At 53.1% G+C, this 17,820-nt stretch overlaps 2 protein-coding genes across 2 annotated transcripts; both read left to right on the top strand.

Moving 5' to 3' along the window:
* Positions 1-3,614: 3,614 nt before the first annotated feature.
* On the top strand, positions 3,615-3,845 carry LOC121162958 (guanine nucleotide-binding protein G(I)/G(S)/G(O) subunit gamma-5-like). The gene has a single exon (XM_040990183.1). The coding sequence runs from the start codon at positions 3,615-3,617 to the stop codon at positions 3,843-3,845; it is 231 nt and encodes a 76-aa protein (XP_040846117.1).
* A 1,360-nt stretch (positions 3,846-5,205) lies between these two features.
* Positions 5,206-17,312, top strand: LOC121162959 (cytochrome P450 4F2-like). The gene is made up of 12 exons (XM_040990184.1): positions 5,206-5,412; positions 7,758-7,902; positions 10,185-10,238; positions 10,341-10,468; positions 12,325-12,446; positions 13,187-13,457; positions 14,364-14,430; positions 14,612-14,741; positions 16,096-16,229; positions 16,322-16,386; positions 16,569-16,651; positions 17,138-17,312. Exons 1-12 carry the CDS (start codon positions 5,215-5,217, stop codon positions 17,310-17,312), a joined length of 1,572 nt encoding a protein of 523 aa, XP_040846118.1. The 5' UTR covers positions 5,206-5,214.
* The last annotated feature ends 508 nt before the right edge of the window (positions 17,313-17,820 follow it).

Here is a 17,820-nt window from a genome sequence, read left to right on the forward strand (position 1 = left end):
ACTGGGTACAGAAATCCAGAAGCATCCAGACACACAGCGAGAATGAATATGTACAAGGAGAGAGAGAAAGAGAGAGAGAGAGAGAGAGTGAGAGAGAGAGAGAGAGATCCAGGCCCAGGAGCCCCTACTGTCACTGCTCCCAGCCTATCACCTTGTGTCAGCTTGTCCCCAACAACTTCCTCTCCCGTCTTGCCAGGATGTTTTTATTTTCAGTCCATGCTCCCACTCTAGAGAAATCTTCCGGAGTGGGCAGTGCTAACCTGGACCTTCCAATCCCTGTAGGTGTGGCTGTCTCCTCCTATCAGCCCAGCCAGCCAGTCAAGAGGTGGGAGTGAGTGAGCAGGGGCGGGGTGGGGGAGGCAGGGCTAGTGGACAACAGGAACCACTCCAGAGATCTCCTGCTCAAAGCAGGGGCAAAGGTTGATTCTGGGCTGCAATTTCATTAACCACCCCGCCCCTTCCCAGGCCAAAGTACAGCAGGAAAAAAGCTGGAAACTGAGAGTGGAGGAAGCAGGGGTGGGGAGCATGGCCAGGCCCAGCTAATCTCAGAATGTCCTGAGTGCTTCAGGACGTGGGGGCGCAATCCAGGGGCTCAGAGATGGACCCTTTGGCCATCCTGCAGCCTGGCAGGAGTTCAAGTGCAGATTCCAGGCAGCCCAGCTCAAGTTGTGGCTGGAACAGGAACACGGCATCCAGCCCTAGCGGGTTCCCTGGGAACAGCTCCTAGAGGTAAAGCTTTGGGTGGGAAGAGTTCAGCTGGAGGCTGGTCAGAAGTTGGGAAGGAGGCCCAGTGAGGAGAGGACGAGGCTGAAATACAAGGAGGGCAGATGCAGGAGACGCTGAGTGGACTCTTCATTCTATCCTGCCCTTGCTCTGCCCATGTCCTGTGCCACCTGGTCGTAGTCTCCCCATCAGAAAAGTGGAGTTTGGGATGATGGCCTTAGAGGCGGACCTATGAAGACTCAGTGGAGGAGAAAGCTCTGAGCAGGGGGAGCAAGGAAGACAGACTGCCTCTCTTCCTGAGCTGTGGGCTATATAAGCCAGTGGGTGCTGTGGCTTAGTCAGCCTGGCCTGTTCCCAGCCTTAGCTTTCGTGTGTACCGTCAACTGCTATCACCTAGCCTGCCCCTGCCATCCCCAGCCCCAGCTTTTGTGTGCGCTGCTGGTTGCTATGGCCTAGCCTGGCACCCTACCCAATACTGTGTCCAATTCTTGTGTGCCCTGGTGGGTGCTGCAGCCTAGCCTAGACTAGTATGTTCCCAGTCCCAACTACATTCACCAGATGCAGTGGTTTACTCCAGTCTGGCTCATCTCTGACCTCAACTTTAGTGTATGTCATTGGGTGCTGCAGCCTAGCCCACCCCTGCCCACCCCTGCCCCAGCTCTCTTGTGCCCTGGTGGGTGCTGCGACTTAATAAGGGACGCGCCAAATAATCCCTACCCTGGCTCTTGCATGTGCTGGTGGGTGCTCCAGATTGGACTGGCATGGCCCGCCACTAGCCCCAGTTTTTACGCATGGTGGCAGATGGTGCAGCCTTGCCCAGTCTGTTCTGCCACCAGCATGGCTTCTACGTATTGGCATGTGCCTTCGTCTGACTCAGGGAGATCCCCAAGTTGCACCATCAGATGTACCCCCATTCCACCTCACCCCACCCTCCAATGACCTGCTGGCCTAGAGAAGCCTCCAGAATCACCCAATAAATGTCAAACAGGCCCTCTTCTGACTTGTCCGCAGACCCTCTTGCCCAAGCAATGCACAGCCCCACCGTGCAGCATGAGCCTGCAGGTGCGATGGTAGCCATGGTGCCTATAATATGTTTTGTTCTATTCCAAGGACTCCATAATTGTGGAGTGCTGTGCAAGAATTTCAAAATGCCTTTGGGCCAAAAATAACCCCCTTTGTTGAAGTCTAATTCTTGAACACCCCATCCTGAAAGTAATTATTGTTTTCGACCCTCTTGGGTACCTATAGCCAGGCTGCGTGGCTCCACCGTGAAGGGCCCAGGTGGCCCAGGCGCCAAAGGCACTGGGCGAAGCCCTGCCCACCCTCGCGGTTTGAAGGGTCTTGATTTACAGGGCGGGATGATGGGATCCCACAGGTGGTAGTAAGAGATGACCTGTGGTTGTTATGCCCAGCTTAGGAATTACAGGATTTCCATAGACAAGTCCATGGCATGTACATATAAGTAAGGGATTGACAGCAAATTGGTTTGGAGGGGAGTGAGAGTGAGAAAAGTGGGCCTGATAGCAGAATCTGTGTGGGCAATGTGGGCTCACCCCAAGGAGACTGGCTCATCCAGTCTCTGCTGACTCGCCCAAGAACTGTGGATAGGGTCAGGCTAGGCAGGGAAGCTAAGGGGGTGACCCAACTTGGTTGGGATACCCTTTGGTGAGGACAAGAGCAGGATTGAGGTGGCAGGCTTGACTGGACATGGCTACAGCCTGCCCTGGTGTGGGTGTGAACTGGGAACGTGGAACATCAGATTGAGCTAGACTCCAGTCCCCACTGGGTCTCGTGAGAGCCAGATTGGGTGTACAACAGGTCAGGCTGAGTCTCGACTCCTACTGAACTCCGTGAAAGCTGTGTCTGGGTGAGAACCAGGTAGCGCTGGGCTGCAACAACCAACAAGAGCCAGAATGGGTGTGGCTGGCCGAGCAAGGGCACTGTTGTTGCCAGGGCAGGAGATGGACAAAGTCAACACTGGTGTGCGTGAGAACTGCCACTGGGTGGAGCCTCGATGGAGGAACTTGGGAAGCTTCATTGGGACGCAAGGCAAGGAGCAGCCTAGATCACACCTGGCTACAGGACCCGCTGGCGTACATGTGGGTTAGATCTAGGGGCAGACCTGTCTGGGCCAGCACATAACACCCACTGACAGATATGAGAACCAGAGCGGGGGGCAGGAGGAGCCAGATCAGGCCGCAACACCAGCCAGTTCACATGAGGACCGGGACAGCAATCAGGCTGGGCTGGCATAGGCTGCAGCACCCACCAGTAGGAGCTGGAAGAGGGGGCAGATCGAACTAGGCCAGGCTGTGCAATAAGATTGCGGATGCTGAAGTGAGGTGAGTCATGCCAGCCTGGACCTAGTGAGGGCTGGATTCGTGAGTCCCGGGTACAGGGGGATCTGACAGGGCTTGGGTAGCTTGGCTCAGGTCCTGGGGCCCACATGTGTGGTTGGGGATGGGTTCCTGAGCCCCAGGAATGGGGGAACCGGTGGGACTTGGGTTGCCTGGCCTGGGTCCTTGGACTCGCATGCAAAAACATGTCTTACTTAACGAGAAAGGTGGAGCAGTGGACACAGACCCTGTTGAAAAAGGAGAATATGGCAGCTCATTTGAAACATAACTAGCTGGATAGCTACCCCAAATAAACAATGACAGCAAAAAATCTCAACGGATGGAGCCAACGGACATGGGGAGGGTGACATCCTTAGATTGGTGAAACGGACAGCGTTCCAGAACTATCCAAACCACTTGGACAGAACCCTCGGGATACGTACGCATGGAGACTCTGCGTTGATGTGCAGTGGCGGTTCCTCATCCCTGGATACTGGGATGTGTGGAAAGTCGTGAGCGGCTTCCCCCATGGTCTCTTCCCTTCCTCCAGGAACAATGAGAAGACTCCGCAAAGTCGGGCTCTTCTGTGCCTGTGCCACGTCTGATTCCTCCAGCGTTGCTGCTATGAGGAAAGTGGTTCAACCGTCCTGGCTGAAGGCCGACCTCAGCCGCGCGCAGGTGTCTGTAGACTCGAACCGGTTCTGTCTGCTGGGTGATCCCTTACCGACTGGAGCATCTTCAAGTGCAAATCCCTTCAGACCCCAGAAAGGCTGTTTCTTTCTGTAGTCAAATGAGCAGACGGCACCTGAACTGCTTCTCATTAATCGGTGAATATTCATTGAAGAGAACTACAGAAAGCTTCCCTTTAGCACATGTGCCTTAAAGACACACTTCGACATTTGTCATTTCTTAACACCTGCCTCTCTGTGGTTTCATAAATTTTTATTTCACAATGGTAATTCTTTTATACACACTGTCAGCAGCAAATGAAATACTTAATATTAAAAAAATAGCAAATTTGAAAGCAATGCATGCACCCAATTTTCCCTAAACCTCAATCCTTCCCACCCTGATCTACCATGTAATCATTATAAAAAATAAAATTTAAAAAAAAAATAATAATAACAAGTCCATTGGTCCTCTGGCTCTGCCTTCTTCCACCTGGACGCCATCATCTGAGCACGGCCCCCATCTGCCCTGTTTCCTAAGTCCCTCCTCCATCATCCCGCATCCTGCGAGGTGTCTCCAGCCCGAGGCTGCCTGGAGCCTGCACTTGACCTTCCCTCGGGAAGGGAGATGGGGGTCATGAGGACGGAGGACTCTGTCTCCCCTAACTGTGCCCTGACAGAAGGTGTCCGATGTCCCCGCAGCCTGCACCTGCTGAGGAGCTCGGGCGACAATGTATGTATCATCTGATGGTGCCCACATCGGCATCAGCTGCTTCTCTGTACCCTGGCCTGCAAAGGGAACGGGCAGTCACCTTTGCACCTGTTTGCAGCCGGTCTCCGAGGGAGACATTGCCAAGGGCTCTGTGGCCTGAGTTGGTTCCTTTGGACCCAACTGTCTCCACTGTCACATGTTGACTGGAACCCAGGGCTGGGAGGAGACAGCCAGGTTTGCAGGGTTTGGTGGCTGCAGCCCAGCCATGCCCAGCCGTGCCCAGAGGTGCACAGCCGTGCCCAGCCTGCCCAGCTCAGATTGGTCCTAAACATTTCTCTAAGAGAGGGAACCTGGGCTAAACCGCTAAACCTCCAGCTGGTCCTAAGAGGAGATTGCTGGGGACAAGTTGCTTCTGACACAAGGTGCCAGCCTGTTCCTGGATCTGGGGGCGGGGATGGGGCAGGGGCGGGACACGGACTTGGTTTGGACTTCGGCAGCTCCAGGGAGCAGCCCGCCCAGGAGACGAGAGGCTTTGGGTAACTGCAGACCGTTGAAGTTCTCTCTGCACATCACATTTTCTCTCTCTCTCCTTCCCTTTCTCTCTCTTCCTCCATCATTTCTCTCTCTTTCTCCACTTCTCCCGCCGTTTAACCCCGAAGTCTCCATCCTCCTCTGAGACCTCCCTGCCCTGTCCCCAGCACTCCATATCCCAGCTTCTTTCTTTCCCGCTTTCATTTCCCAGGTCTTGACAGCTCCATCACTTGCTCCAGGGCAGATGTCCCAGCTGAGCCTGTCCTGGCTGGACCTGGTCCCAGGGGCCGCCTCCCCGTGGCTGCTCCTGCTGCTCATCGCGACCTCCTGGCTGCTGGCACGCAGCCTCAACTGGGCCTATGCTTTCCAACAAAATTCTCGCCGCCTGCAATGTTTCCCACAGCCTCCCAAACGGAATTGGTTCTTGGGCCATATGGGACAGGTGAGTGTGGTAGCAGACAGTGTGGTAGCTGGGGGGTGTCCATGGGTGGGCACCTTCTCCGCTGCTGCATTGTGCACTGCTTCAGGGGCGTGTCCAGGGCCTGCTCTGTGTTCCGTCCATTAGTTTGTGATTGCTCATGTCTGGCAGCCGTGGTTCCACAGGGATGAGCTGTGACTCCTCCATCTGCACACACAGTGGGGGCACAGCTGGACCAGGGCAGAGGTGTGGGCATCTCTCAGTGTCTCTGCTCTCCAGGCACTTCCTCTCTCTCGCTCTTTCCTCCTTAAGACCCACCCCAGAGCCCTGTTGTACAACAGAGTGAGGGTGGATAGTGGATTCTCTCTTCCGGGGCTTTCCCCTTTGGGTCGCTGTGGCCTCACCTGTACGTGGTATTCCCAGGGGTGTGGGCAGAGGTCAGGGTGAGGGTGCCCAGGACATACTTCAGCACAGACCCTGGTGAGCAGAGGGTGCCCGCAGATGCAAGCCACGGTTCTCAAGGACAGCAGGGTTCACTTCTGCTCCCTGGGGTCCGCAGTGTACAGACCCTTCCCTAGGAGGGACTGCAGACCCCAAAGACCAGGCAGGACACAAGAGCATGCAAAAATAGACTCAAGCCCAGAAATGTTGTTCCCCAGAGCACATCCCCTTGTGCCTGCCCCCGAGCTGGGACCCTCCTTTGGTTGAGCAAACCCATCCTTCTGAGCCGAGGTGGACCCCTCTGGGCAGACAGCAAGTTCACACCCCTCTGCCTGGGACTCGCCCTGCTGACTTAGAGATGGCTCTGAGAGAGGAGGGGCAGGAGAAGCAGCGATTCCCTCTATGGTTGGGGTCCAGCCGTGCTGCCCAGGGCAGATGCTGTGCCACCTCTGGCTCCTGCAGAAGCCCCTGCTGTGTCCCCTTCGGAGGGGCCTTGGGCTTCTGCAGAGAGAGAATGGCCACAGTGTAGATGGACCTGCATGTCTGCTGTGTGTCCACTAGGGGTCGTTGCAGACCGCCTTACCCACACCCAGATTCATGGACACTTGATTAAGTCCCTTGATTAAGCAGGGTGGTGTTTGCCTAGAGACCAGATTCCTCCCACAGATTTGAAACCGTCTCCCCATGACTCATCAAATTGAAGGTAGGACGCGTGTAAATAGTTGTCATGATGTATTTTTCAGAGAACCATGAGAAAACAAAGCTTTACATGTCAAGTAAAATGCAGAGGGTTTTTTTTTTTTTTTGAGGCCCCATTATTTTTGGTTATTATTTTATGACAGTTTAATAGGCACTGGGGTCTCCCTTCCTCTTCTCTAAATTGCCTCCCCTCCAGCCTTACAGTGAATTTGTGCAAGTGCACAATGCTGCCACTGAGGTAAAATCCCCAACAATGTACGAGATTATCAGTCATTTTGCTGTGAGTCCATCCTTGAACTAAAATGCTTGCTTTTTTTTTTCAAACATTTTTTGATTCACTGTTGGTTAAGTCTGTGACACAAGGGCCCAACATGATGGCCTAGTGGCAAAAGTTCTCACCTTGAATGCACCAGGATCCCATATGGGCGCCGGTTCTAATCCTGGCGGCCCCACTTCCCATCCAGCTCCCTGCTTGTGGTCTGGGAAAGCAGTGGAGGACGGCCCAAAGCCTTGGGACTCTGCACCCATGTGGGAAAGCTGGAGAAAATTTCTGGCTCCTGGCTTCAGATCGGCGCTGTTGCAGTTACTTGGGGAGTGAATCATTGGACGGAAGATCTTCCTCTCTGTCTCTCCTCCTCTCTATATATCTGACTTTGCAATAAAAAATAAATGAATCTTAAAAAAGAATCTGTGACATAAATGGGGAAGGATTCTTTATCTATCTATCTATCTATCCATCTATCTTTTGTCTATCAAATACGGATTATGTTATCGGAATTGATTCACACCAGGAAGGAAGCCAGGAATTCCCATCACTGTCACTGCTGGCGACTAGGGAAACCAATAGTGTAATTGAACCCAGCCCCTACCCTGTGAAGAACCCAGAGTTTCAACTGAGGGTGTATCTGCTGACCCCAAAGGCCCCAGAATCCACAGTGCTGGTGGCCCAGGACAGAACGTGGTGTCCACCTCCTGAAGACAGCGAGCCTGTCTCTCCTCTGCCTGTTCTCGCTGGGTCCTTGGGGGGCAGGTGCTCACCCGCACTGGTGCCTGGGGACCTTAGGGTGCTCATGCACACACATGCTAATCTCTCCTGGGAGCATCCTAGTGGCACAGCCTCAGAAACCATGTCCTACTAGCCCCCTGGGAACCTTTCAGCCCTGTCAAATGGAAATGGAGGGAAAGTGTGGAGCCACCCCAGGAGGTGACAACCCTTACCTTGCTTGCAGGTCCCCCCCACGGAACAAGGCCTGAGAGAAGTGACACGGCTGGTCACCACCTACCCCCAGGGCTTTCTGAGCTGGCTGGGCCCCGTCATCCCACTCATTACTTTGTGCCACCCTGACATTGTCCGACCTGTCTTGAATGCCTCAGGTACCCGGGTGGAGCTTGTGGCGGTGGGCACTGTGGCGTATCCAACATCTACCAAGTCCATCTACCCGCAAGGAGCTGGCTCCCTTTCTCTTCTCTTAGCTTATCTTTCTTTTCTGCCATCACTATCTCCTCCTTCCATGGACTTCTGATCGCTGTCTTGCAGTATTGAGCACTTCTGGAAATCCCTGAAGGCCTCAATCCAGTGCCTAATGCAGGAAGAATCCCTCTCCCCCTCCCCAGTGTTGGTGAGATCGGTGTGTGTGTTCGCGTGCAATGAGTGATGCGGTTGGAATTTGACAAGGACCAATGTTTCTTTGAGTACTGTTGGAAGATGTCCTTGAAGAGCAGTTGCAGCAGTTGCAGCAGCAGCTGGATCTGGACTGGTGTGGTGGACCTGAGTCGCATATGATGGTCATTTTTTTGTCTGGGCTCAGGCTAAGAGAAATTAGAAGGACTTGTGGCTGGTGGAGGTTCTGGACTGCTCATCTGGTGACAGCCAACTCTGGTGGTCGGATCCTTTGACACGGCCACTGTATGTGTTTTTGGCTTCTTGCTGCAGGTCTCCCCTAAGAGGTGCCACCTCATCCTGGCCCCTTTTTCTCTCCCGCAGAAAGTGTGACTTTGTCACTAAAATGTGTGGCGGACCCCCATTCCCTCTGACTGATGACGTGTTTAAACTGTAAGCCGTGGGAACTCCATGCCGTGTGTGCTGGATGAATAGAAGGAGCCATTGACCATGAAGGCCAGGAAAGACAGTCTTCAAAATACCCGGTTCCTGGACTTTAATACTGTTGTCAGGCACCTGCCTGCCTCTCTTGCTTTTGTCTTTGTCCAACCCATGTTGCCCTTCGGAGCGGCCTCTTCATGATGGTGCCCATGATGAGTCTAGCTCAGTTCTGACTGGGGCCTCTTCTTTCCTCTTAATGACCTGTCATCTGGGTAAATTATCTTCACCTGATTACCCAGCCCATCACTGGGACCCTGACTGCCCAGCCCCTGGAGGAACAAGGGTCCCCAGGGCTGTTGTTCAGGAAGCACCAAGCAGCTTGTCTCTGGATGTGGAGTTCTTAGCGCCTTGAGTCAGGATCTGCATGGTTGTTTCGTGTGGGTGGACCAAGTGTCTGGGTCCTTGGACGCCGGTCCTTCTCTGGCAGCTTAGAAGAGCCTGCATTTGGTCTTGTTTGTTGTGCAGATGTAGAGCTCAGAGAAAGGGCTCCTGCACACCCAGGGCCTGGTGTACACCTTAGGAGATGAGAGGGGCTGGTGTGGGGGGCCCTGGAATGCAGTTACCTGCACCTTTTACCCCACCTGTATGCAGCCTGTTCTCTTTGTCCCAGGTAGATGGTGCATTGGTCACTGGCTTCCTGCTGCTGTGGTCTCTGTGTTGCCTGTGGTTGGGCAGATCACCTGCTCAGTTACCTCTCTCTCTGCCTCACCTGTACATCCACCTGTTTGACTTCCGATCGTGCATGGTTATGTCCGGGGGTCTGCTTGTGGCTGCCGTGTGTCACAGTGTGTTGCATTGCACCATTTTTACATTTATAGCTGGTGGTGTGCTTACGCTGGAGAATGAGCAGATGGTCATGTGTGGGGTTCAGCTCTGGCCAGGCGCATGGGGGTCACGACAAGTTCCTACCTGAGACATGGTTCATAATTGCTACAGGACTTGTATGAGGTCTGAAGCTCAGATTGCTTTTGTGAAACATCTGAGATTTGTTCGGCTTCTTTTCTAAGATCCTAATGTATATGGGGCCCCACTGGGACATACTTGGATCACACCTAAGACGTTCCGGGGATTATATTTAAATCCCGTCCATGGGGGCGTGTTGAGGCCATGTCAGAGCACATGTCATGCCTGAGCAAGACATACATACAGTGAACATTATCAGGACATGTCAGGAAGTGTTGGGGCCATGTCGCATGTCCCACTTGTATGTTGAGAGATATCAGAGAGCGCTGGGGGGGGGGGGCAGAAAACACAATCTAGATCCACTCAGGAGTGTTGGTTGAAGGCAGTGCTGTCCAGGACGCGTCGGAGCACGAGGGACGTGCTGTGGCGTGAGGGAGCATCATGATGGAGCAAGTTGTGTATATGGTATCTCTTTGTTCTACTGTGCTGCTGAAGCCGGCTCAATTCCCTCATGCGTCCCTGCATCCTCTGCACCTGGCCCCTTCCTACGAGGCTGAGTTTGGATGGGGGACATGCATGTGGAGAGCCTCCACCCTTACCCAGAACCCCTCTCCTCCTCTCTCACGGCCCTGGCGCTCATCTTCCACGTCAGCGGCCTTTGCACCCAAGGATGTCATCTTCTACAGCTTCCTGAAGCCATGGCTGGGTGAGTAACTGGAGGTGGGCGGCTGAAGCCAACCTTGGGAGTTCAGGTGGAGTGGATGATGATGATGGCCTTGTCTTCTGCTCTTGTCTTCTTGCCTGCCAGGGGACGGGCTTCTGCTGAGCACCGGGGGCAAGTGGAGCCGCCACCGCCACATGCTGACGCCCGCCTTCCATTTCAATATCCTGAAGCCCTACATGAAGATTTTCAACAAGAGTGCAAATGTTATGCATGTAAGTGCTTTAAGGCAAAGGACCCAGAGGGATTCTTGGGAGCTCATAGGTACACATACCGAGTCCGGTTGGCTCTAGCACCATTCTCTCTCTCTCTCTGTCTCTCTCTCTCTCTCTCTCTCTCTCTCTCTCTCTCTCTTTCTCTCTGCACTTTTCTCATCTCTGTAATGAGGATAATGACTCTGACCTCAAATAAAGAATTTCTGGGTTTGCACCAGGAACCAATTTGGTTCCTGCCTTCAGGTTTCCTTGTGCTTGGACCCTTTGCTTGACTCCCTGGAACTCCTACAAGGGAGACCTACACTGAGTCTACAGCTTCAAGGTTCAGTCTCAGCCCAAGCCCAGCCACCAGCAGGTGCCAGGAGTTCTGTCTGTCCATCCCTATCCGTTATTTTTATCTGATACTCAAATAAATCAATTACATTTTTTAAAAATCACATCCCTGGAACACAGATACACAGACTAGGTCAGTCTATCTCCTAGACCCAAGTCATTCATGTTGAGGTTCTCATAGTAGCTATGACTGAGTTGCAAACTGTTCACAGCTCGTAGTTTTCAATCCAAGCAGATATATGATTAAACCATAAGTCTATAGGTCATTTGGCTGGGTTTTCTGCTGTGGCTGGCATCCTTCGTGGTGCGTGGTAAGCTGTGGTTCAGGAGCAACTGTCCTGAGGCTGGCTCGCTTATCTCGCCTGTTTGTAGCTATATTGGCTTTCGGTTGATCCGGGACAGTTGGACTTTGCTCCATGTGAGATTCTCTAGGACTTAATTGCGTGGCAGAGACAAGATGTAAAGGAGCATGGGGTGGCTTGGGTTTGTTGGAGTTTATTGTTCTACCATTTTCACCATGTTTTATTGGCCAAAGAAAAAGTTAAAAGTCCAGCACAGAATCAAGGGGAGACAATTTCTTAAGCTGAGGTTGCAATGAGATCGTACTGGGAAGAGTGTGCGTTTATATGGAGACGTGAAAGACTTGTGAGAAAAACTTTTGCAAAGTGCCTAGGATATTTTTGGTAGCATACAATTTAGCTTATAAATATTCATAACATGAGGCTCCTGGGTCATAGATGGTCCTGTTTATTGCTTACGATACAGTTAGTAGTATGTGTTGACTTTTGGTTCACAGCCACCTATACACCCATGTCACACTGTCATTTAAGGGATGCTTGCTCACGTGGCATGGTGTATTTTATGGGAGAAAAATTCGGGTGAGGGAGTCTATTTTTATAGCAAGTAAAAGGGAGTCCTCAGTTTTGTTTGCTAAGTATGGCAGGGGGTAGGATGCCTGACACACATTCACCAGGATGCTCAGGTGTCACGGAGAACAAACTTTCCCCACAGGTGGATATTTTGGAAATTCCAAAATTGCACTGTAGATGAGGAGACCTAGTAGTGACTGAGCACTCGCTGTGTGACAGAAATGATGATGACAAGTGCCTGTGCTCTGGGATCTGCCCATTATACGGATGATAGAACCTCTGATCAGATAGGTTAGTGAGCTCCAAGTTCACGCAGCAAAATAAGCGAGCCTGACATCAGTTTGATGGATTCCACACTCCAGGTCAACGTAGCTGCTGCTGAAGACTTGACAGATGGCATTCAGCGGAGGGCAATGACCTCACCAAGCATGTCCAAGGCATCAGAGACAGAGCTGGTGCTCAGGCGAGGTCTCTTCATTCTGAGCTTTGGGTATTTCGCTGTCATAATGATGGTTTTCACTTTCACTCTAGGTTGATCTTCCCTGGGGTTGGATACCTGGGTCACAGGAACAGAGCTGATTCTAGCAGATTGGGATTGAGAAGGCGCTTTGTGGGAGCAGAGTTCAGCCCAGTTCTGTCTTCTTCTCTGGCTAGGCGAAGTGGCAGCGCCTGGCCTCTGAGGGGAGCACCCGTGTGGACATGTTTGAGCACATCAGCCTCATGACCCTGGACAGTCTGCAGAAATGCGTCTTCAGCTACGACAGCAACTGTCAGGAGTGAGTGCTTGCTCGGGACATGGGGAACTTGGGTCAAGGGCCCAAGAGAGAAGGTGGTGGGGAGAGGACAAACCAACAATCAGGGAAGGCTTCCTGGAAGAAATGGATCCTATATAGGCATTGAAATACAGAAAAGGGGAGAGAGGAATAATGGTCCTTCCAGATGGGTAGAAATGCTTGAAGGAAGGCAAAGGAACTGGAATGAGCAGCATGAAGTAAAGAAACTCATTGGACCTGTGGATGACAGGGGGTCAGTGCCTAGATTGTTAAGACTTTTAACAGTCAAATGGTATAAAGTTTATGCTGAGGTTTCCAGGGAGTGCTAGAAGGGTCTGAGCTAATTATGGGCTTGGTCAAAACTGACTGTCTCGTAGATGCTCAATGGATCTTGACATGGCAGGCCATGAGGCATGGCTGGGGCTAGTCAGAAGACAACATCTCTACTGTGTGGGTGATTTCAAGAGGAGAGGAGGCAGGACTAGATACTGGGCAGAAGAGAAAGAAGAGGGAAGAATGTTCTCACCGGGCTCTGGGCACCTGAAACAGAGGCAGGATGCCGAGGTGGGATGCAGGGGGAGTTTGCAGAAGCACATCTCACACTTGTCCCTGTGGTGTACATGGGGCTAATTCTGGGCACTCCATCTCTGGCAGGAGGTGGCAGTTGGAATCTGGGGGAGTTATTGCACACCAGAGGTCGGGTGTATTCACTTGTTGCTTCTCCTCGCGACCTCATCCTCCAGGAAGCCCAGTGAATACATTGCCGCCATCTTGGAACTCAGTGCCCTGGTGGCCAGAAGGCAACAGCAGATCCTCATACACCCGGACCGCCTGTACTCTCTCACCTCTGACGGACAGCGCTTCCACAGGGCCTGCCGCCTGGTGCACGACTTCACAGACGCCGTCATCCAGGAGCGACGCCACACCCTCCCTCGTCTAGACATTGAGAACTTCCTCAAGGCCAAGGCCAAGACGAAGACTTTGGATTTCATTGACGTGCTCCTGCTGACCAGGGTGGGCTCCCCAAGGGTCTCCGTTCAGGAGGTAGCCTGAGGTCAGATAGAAGGACCTGGATGGTGTTAGCCAAAGGAGAGGGCAACCAGAGGCACATCTCAGAGCTGATCCTGGGACACAGGCATCGGCGGCTGCGAAGTCTGACATGTAGAAGACTTTGCGTTTTTACTCTATGGACAAGTTCATCACGTAGTCTCTCCAAGTTTACATCTGTATCCAAATATGTGCCTGTCTCCAGACAATGTGTACCCATCCCTCTGCTGACAGAAGCATAAAAGCACTGGGCTAGAGCAACCTGCCTCTTGCTCATAGCAATCACGACTGTTAGGCTCATTGCACCCACTCCCCATTCCCAAATACCTTCCATCCAAGACAATGCAAAACTTTGGCCTGTCAGTCCAGCAAAACCTGCCCAGAATAGAAGGGCCCCCACAGTATGAGTCTCAATTGGTACCTCTGCCCCTTACTTGTCCCTCCGAGGGTTGAGGGGGAGCTTAGCTTTGTTCTGGAATATAAACAGATTCTTGGTAGTCTGTAGACTACCAAGCAAAATCCCTGTAAAAAGATAGATAAGACTTGCTGGATCTCCAGCTTGGAATGTGAGTTCACATCTTGGGAGCAACATTGGACCCCTAGCTTCCAAGGCAAATTGACATCCAATCTTCATGTACCATTGTACGTGAGACCATGGAGAAATGGTGCAATACTGACAGATCGTGGAACCCGCTCGCCAAGGACAGACAGTAGTCAGAGGGTCCTAGGAGGCCTGAGGGCTGGGTCTCCTGTGCTGTTTATCAAGAGAGACTTCGGGGTGCCCAGTGGGCTGGAATTGCTGGGTGTACACAGCATCTGTAAGACTCGGGAGCTCTCAGAACTGTTGTGATTATGGGGGCTTTATGTTTTCAGGATGAAGATGGGAAGGCGTTATCAGATGAAGACGTAAGGGCAGAGGCAGACACTTTCATGTTTGAGGGTGAGGGTCCCAGGTGAACTGGAGTGGAAACAGATACTAAGTTCCTAGGGATGGGGTGGGTGGGTCCTGGATTATTCCGTACCCCCCTCTTTTGCTTCTCCTTGAGGCTCGTATGCACGGGCACTGCCTGTCCCCTGGGGTTGAAGCGGCCAGAGGTCCAAGCATACTGGCTGTCCCTCAGGCCATGACACCACAGCTAGTGGTCTCTCCTGGATCCTGTACAATCTCGCGAAGCATCCAGAATACCAGGAGCGCTGCCGGAAGGAAGTGAGAGAGCTCGTCAAGGACCGGAAACCGGAAGAGATTGAGTGGTGAGTGGAGGCCCTCCAAGCCTGCCCATGAGCCCTTCGCACTGGATCAGTGACTCAAGTTGGGCAAAGGAGGCAAGGGCACGTTGATTCTGCCATTATTACTGGTTGCCCTTTCTGGCTGGTGGGGGAAGAACTGTGGGCTTTGGGGACAGAAAGATCTGGAGTGCTGTGAGAATGAGTGAGCACATGTGAGAAGATGAGCAGACGCAACACAAGTTTTGTAGATGAAATCTTCTTGATAATCCCTTCCTGCCCTCCCTCAAGTCACCTTTCTCGCAAACATCTTCACCTCCTCAATGATATTCCGAAGTTGAATCTCTACCGTACTCTCCTAGGCAAGGATTCACAGGGAACTGGTGGGGAGACCCATGCAACATTCATCCATCAAGTACGCACACACACTTCCCAGCCCCAACTCTGTTCCCAGACCAGGGACCTCTCTTCCAGGAGGTCCTAGTCTGGTGGGGGAAAACAATAGCAGGTTAGGACACTCCCAGTTGTCACAGGTAGGAGTGGCAAAAAAAAAGTTAAGAAACAAGACTACCGAAAAATGATGTATCTCATAAGGAGAGCCCTAGACACTTGAGTGTGGTGGTGGGCACAATATTATAGATCAGCCTGGGCGAGGGAGAGAGAGTGGGGAGCAGGTGTAACAGTGCTGAGCTCAGCCCGGTGCCCCCCAGCAGCTAAAGTCCTCACCTTGAATGTGCCAGGATCCCATATGGGCACTGGTTCTAATCCTGGCAGCTCCACTTCCCATCCAGCTCCCTGCCTGTGGCCTGGGAAAGCAGTGGAAGACGGCCCAAAGCCTTGGGACCCTGTACCCGTGTGGGAGACCCAGAAGAGCTTTCTGGCTCCTGGCTTCAGATCGGTGCAGCACCGGTTTTTGTGGTCCCTTGGGGAGTGAATCATCAGATGGAAGATCTTCCTCTCTCTCTCTCCTCCTCTTTGTATATCTGACTTTCCAATAAAAAGAAAATAAATCTTAAAAAAAAAAACAAACAGAGAGAAAAGGAGAGATTTTTTTGTTGTTGTTGCAACAGCCAGAGCTGGGCTGTTCTGAAGCTAGGAGCCGAGAGCTGCCTCAGCTTGTCCATGTGGGTACGAGGGCTTGAGAATTTGGGCCATATTCTGCTGCTCTCCCAGGCTATATTTCTCTCATATATAATAATTTTTTCCAGCGTGGTGTCTCTCTCAACGTCTGTCTTTCTCTTTATATTTTTTTTTCTGCGTTTCCAAGCTCAGATATTTGGTCCACCTAAAGTTAATTTTGAGAAAGAGAGAAAAGGTCTCACAATGGGAGCCTGGCGGACTCCACGTTGCTCCCTGGGTAATGGTCCGGGCGCTTCCTTAGGGATGACCTGGCCCAGCTGCCTTACATGACCATGTGCATTAAGGAGAGCCTGCGTTTACATCCTCCCGTCACGGTCATCTCCCGCCGCTGCACCCAGGATGTGCCACTCCCGGACGGCCGCGTCATCCCCAAAGGTGCCCGCATATCAGGGGGGAGGCTCCTCTTGGTCAGGAAAGGGCCCACTAGGCAAGGGACCTTGACCTGAATGCCCCATCTCCTCCCACAGGAATCATCTGCCTCATCAGCATTTTTGGGACCCACCACAATCCAACTGTGTGGCCGGACCCCGAGGTGCTGCCTCCTGTCCCCACCTCCACCCTTGAACAATGCAATGGTTGACCCCTTGATCATGCCAGGGGTCCTGGAGGGAGGAGGGGCAGGGGTTGAGTCAGCGATGTCACAGCTGCTGTCTCCGAGGCCAGCTCTACTGGGGGAACCCCACTTGGCAACCCTATTTCCCCTCTCACCTCCAGGTCTATGATCCCTCCCGCTTCGAGCCAGAGAAAGTCAAGGACAGGTCGCCCCTGGCTTTTATCCCCTTCTCAGCAGGGCCCAGGTGAGGGCAGTGCCATGTGAGGCCGGGCAGAGTGAGACCGGGGCAGGGATGAGGGCATGATGGTGGGGCAGGAAGCAAGGATGGGCGCTGCAGGCATTCCTTCCTCCCCTGCCTGGATGCCAGCGTGAAGCCTGGGGCTCCAGGAGCTGGTCCAAGACGGGTCTGATGTGCACGCAGAGCCCCTAGCTGGTGTGTGCTGGGGCCTGAGTCAGGGCCAGGTCGGGGAGCTGTGTAGCCCCCAGGAGTTCCCAGCAGTGCCCTGGTTCAGGCACAGGACCCACATGGCCCGGATGGTGGTCCTGGAACCTTCAGAATGCCCTTCCCGTCTACCAGTCTACCAGGGAATGGAGTCTGTGGGGAAACGGAACTTACCTGGTTATCCCCAGAAGGGGCACCCCCATGTCTGTCCCTCCGACTGGTCAGGGTGGGACGAGGATCCCAGTCCGAGGTCCTCAGGGCGCAGTACGCATCTCTCCCCGTCCGCAGGAACTGCATCGGGCAGGCGTTCGCCATGGCCGAGATGAAGGTGGTGTTGGCGCTCACGCTGCTGCGCTTCCGCATCCTGCCCGACAGTGCTGAGCCGAGTCGCAAGCCGGAGCTCATCCTGCGTGCGGATGGCGGGCTGTGGCTGCGGGTGGAGCCGCTGGTCGAGGGACAGTGACCCCTGTGGGGCCACGCTTTGGAGCCCCTTTGAGCCCACCGACCCACCTCCCCTTTGCACATTCTGGAATAAACTGTGCTGTGTCCTCTGTCTGAGCCTTGCCAAGAACCAGCGGGGGTGGACCTTGGCAGTGGGGCCATGTGGGTTAGTGGAGAGCAAAGATGGAGGTGGAGGGGTGGAGGTGTAGTTCGTGACTCTTGGGTTGGATATATTGAGCGCCTCTCTGGCTGAGCACAGGTGTCCTAGTTCATGATGCGTTCTTCGTGACCCCAGGCCTTAATACCACTTGTTCAACAGATACCAGATGAGCCACCAATTTGTGCCAAGGACCCTTGACGGAGACTTGGGGTGGACCCATTCTTTCCTCATTTCACTTCCAGGTTCGTCATCCTTCCCTGTCACAGGTGCCCATCCTGGGGTGTGGGTGTAGGATATAGGACTGTACCCCTTCCTCTTCAGAAGCAGAGTCAAACCATGGAACCAATGAACCTCGTGGTGGGGAGTGGGG

Source organism: Ochotona curzoniae, unplaced genomic scaffold, assembly GCF_017591425.1.
Source record: "Ochotona curzoniae isolate NIBS_2020 unplaced genomic scaffold, NIBS_Ocur_1.0 contig_605, whole genome shotgun sequence".
NCBI classification, from domain to species: domain Eukaryota; kingdom Metazoa; phylum Chordata; class Mammalia; order Lagomorpha; family Ochotonidae; genus Ochotona; species Ochotona curzoniae.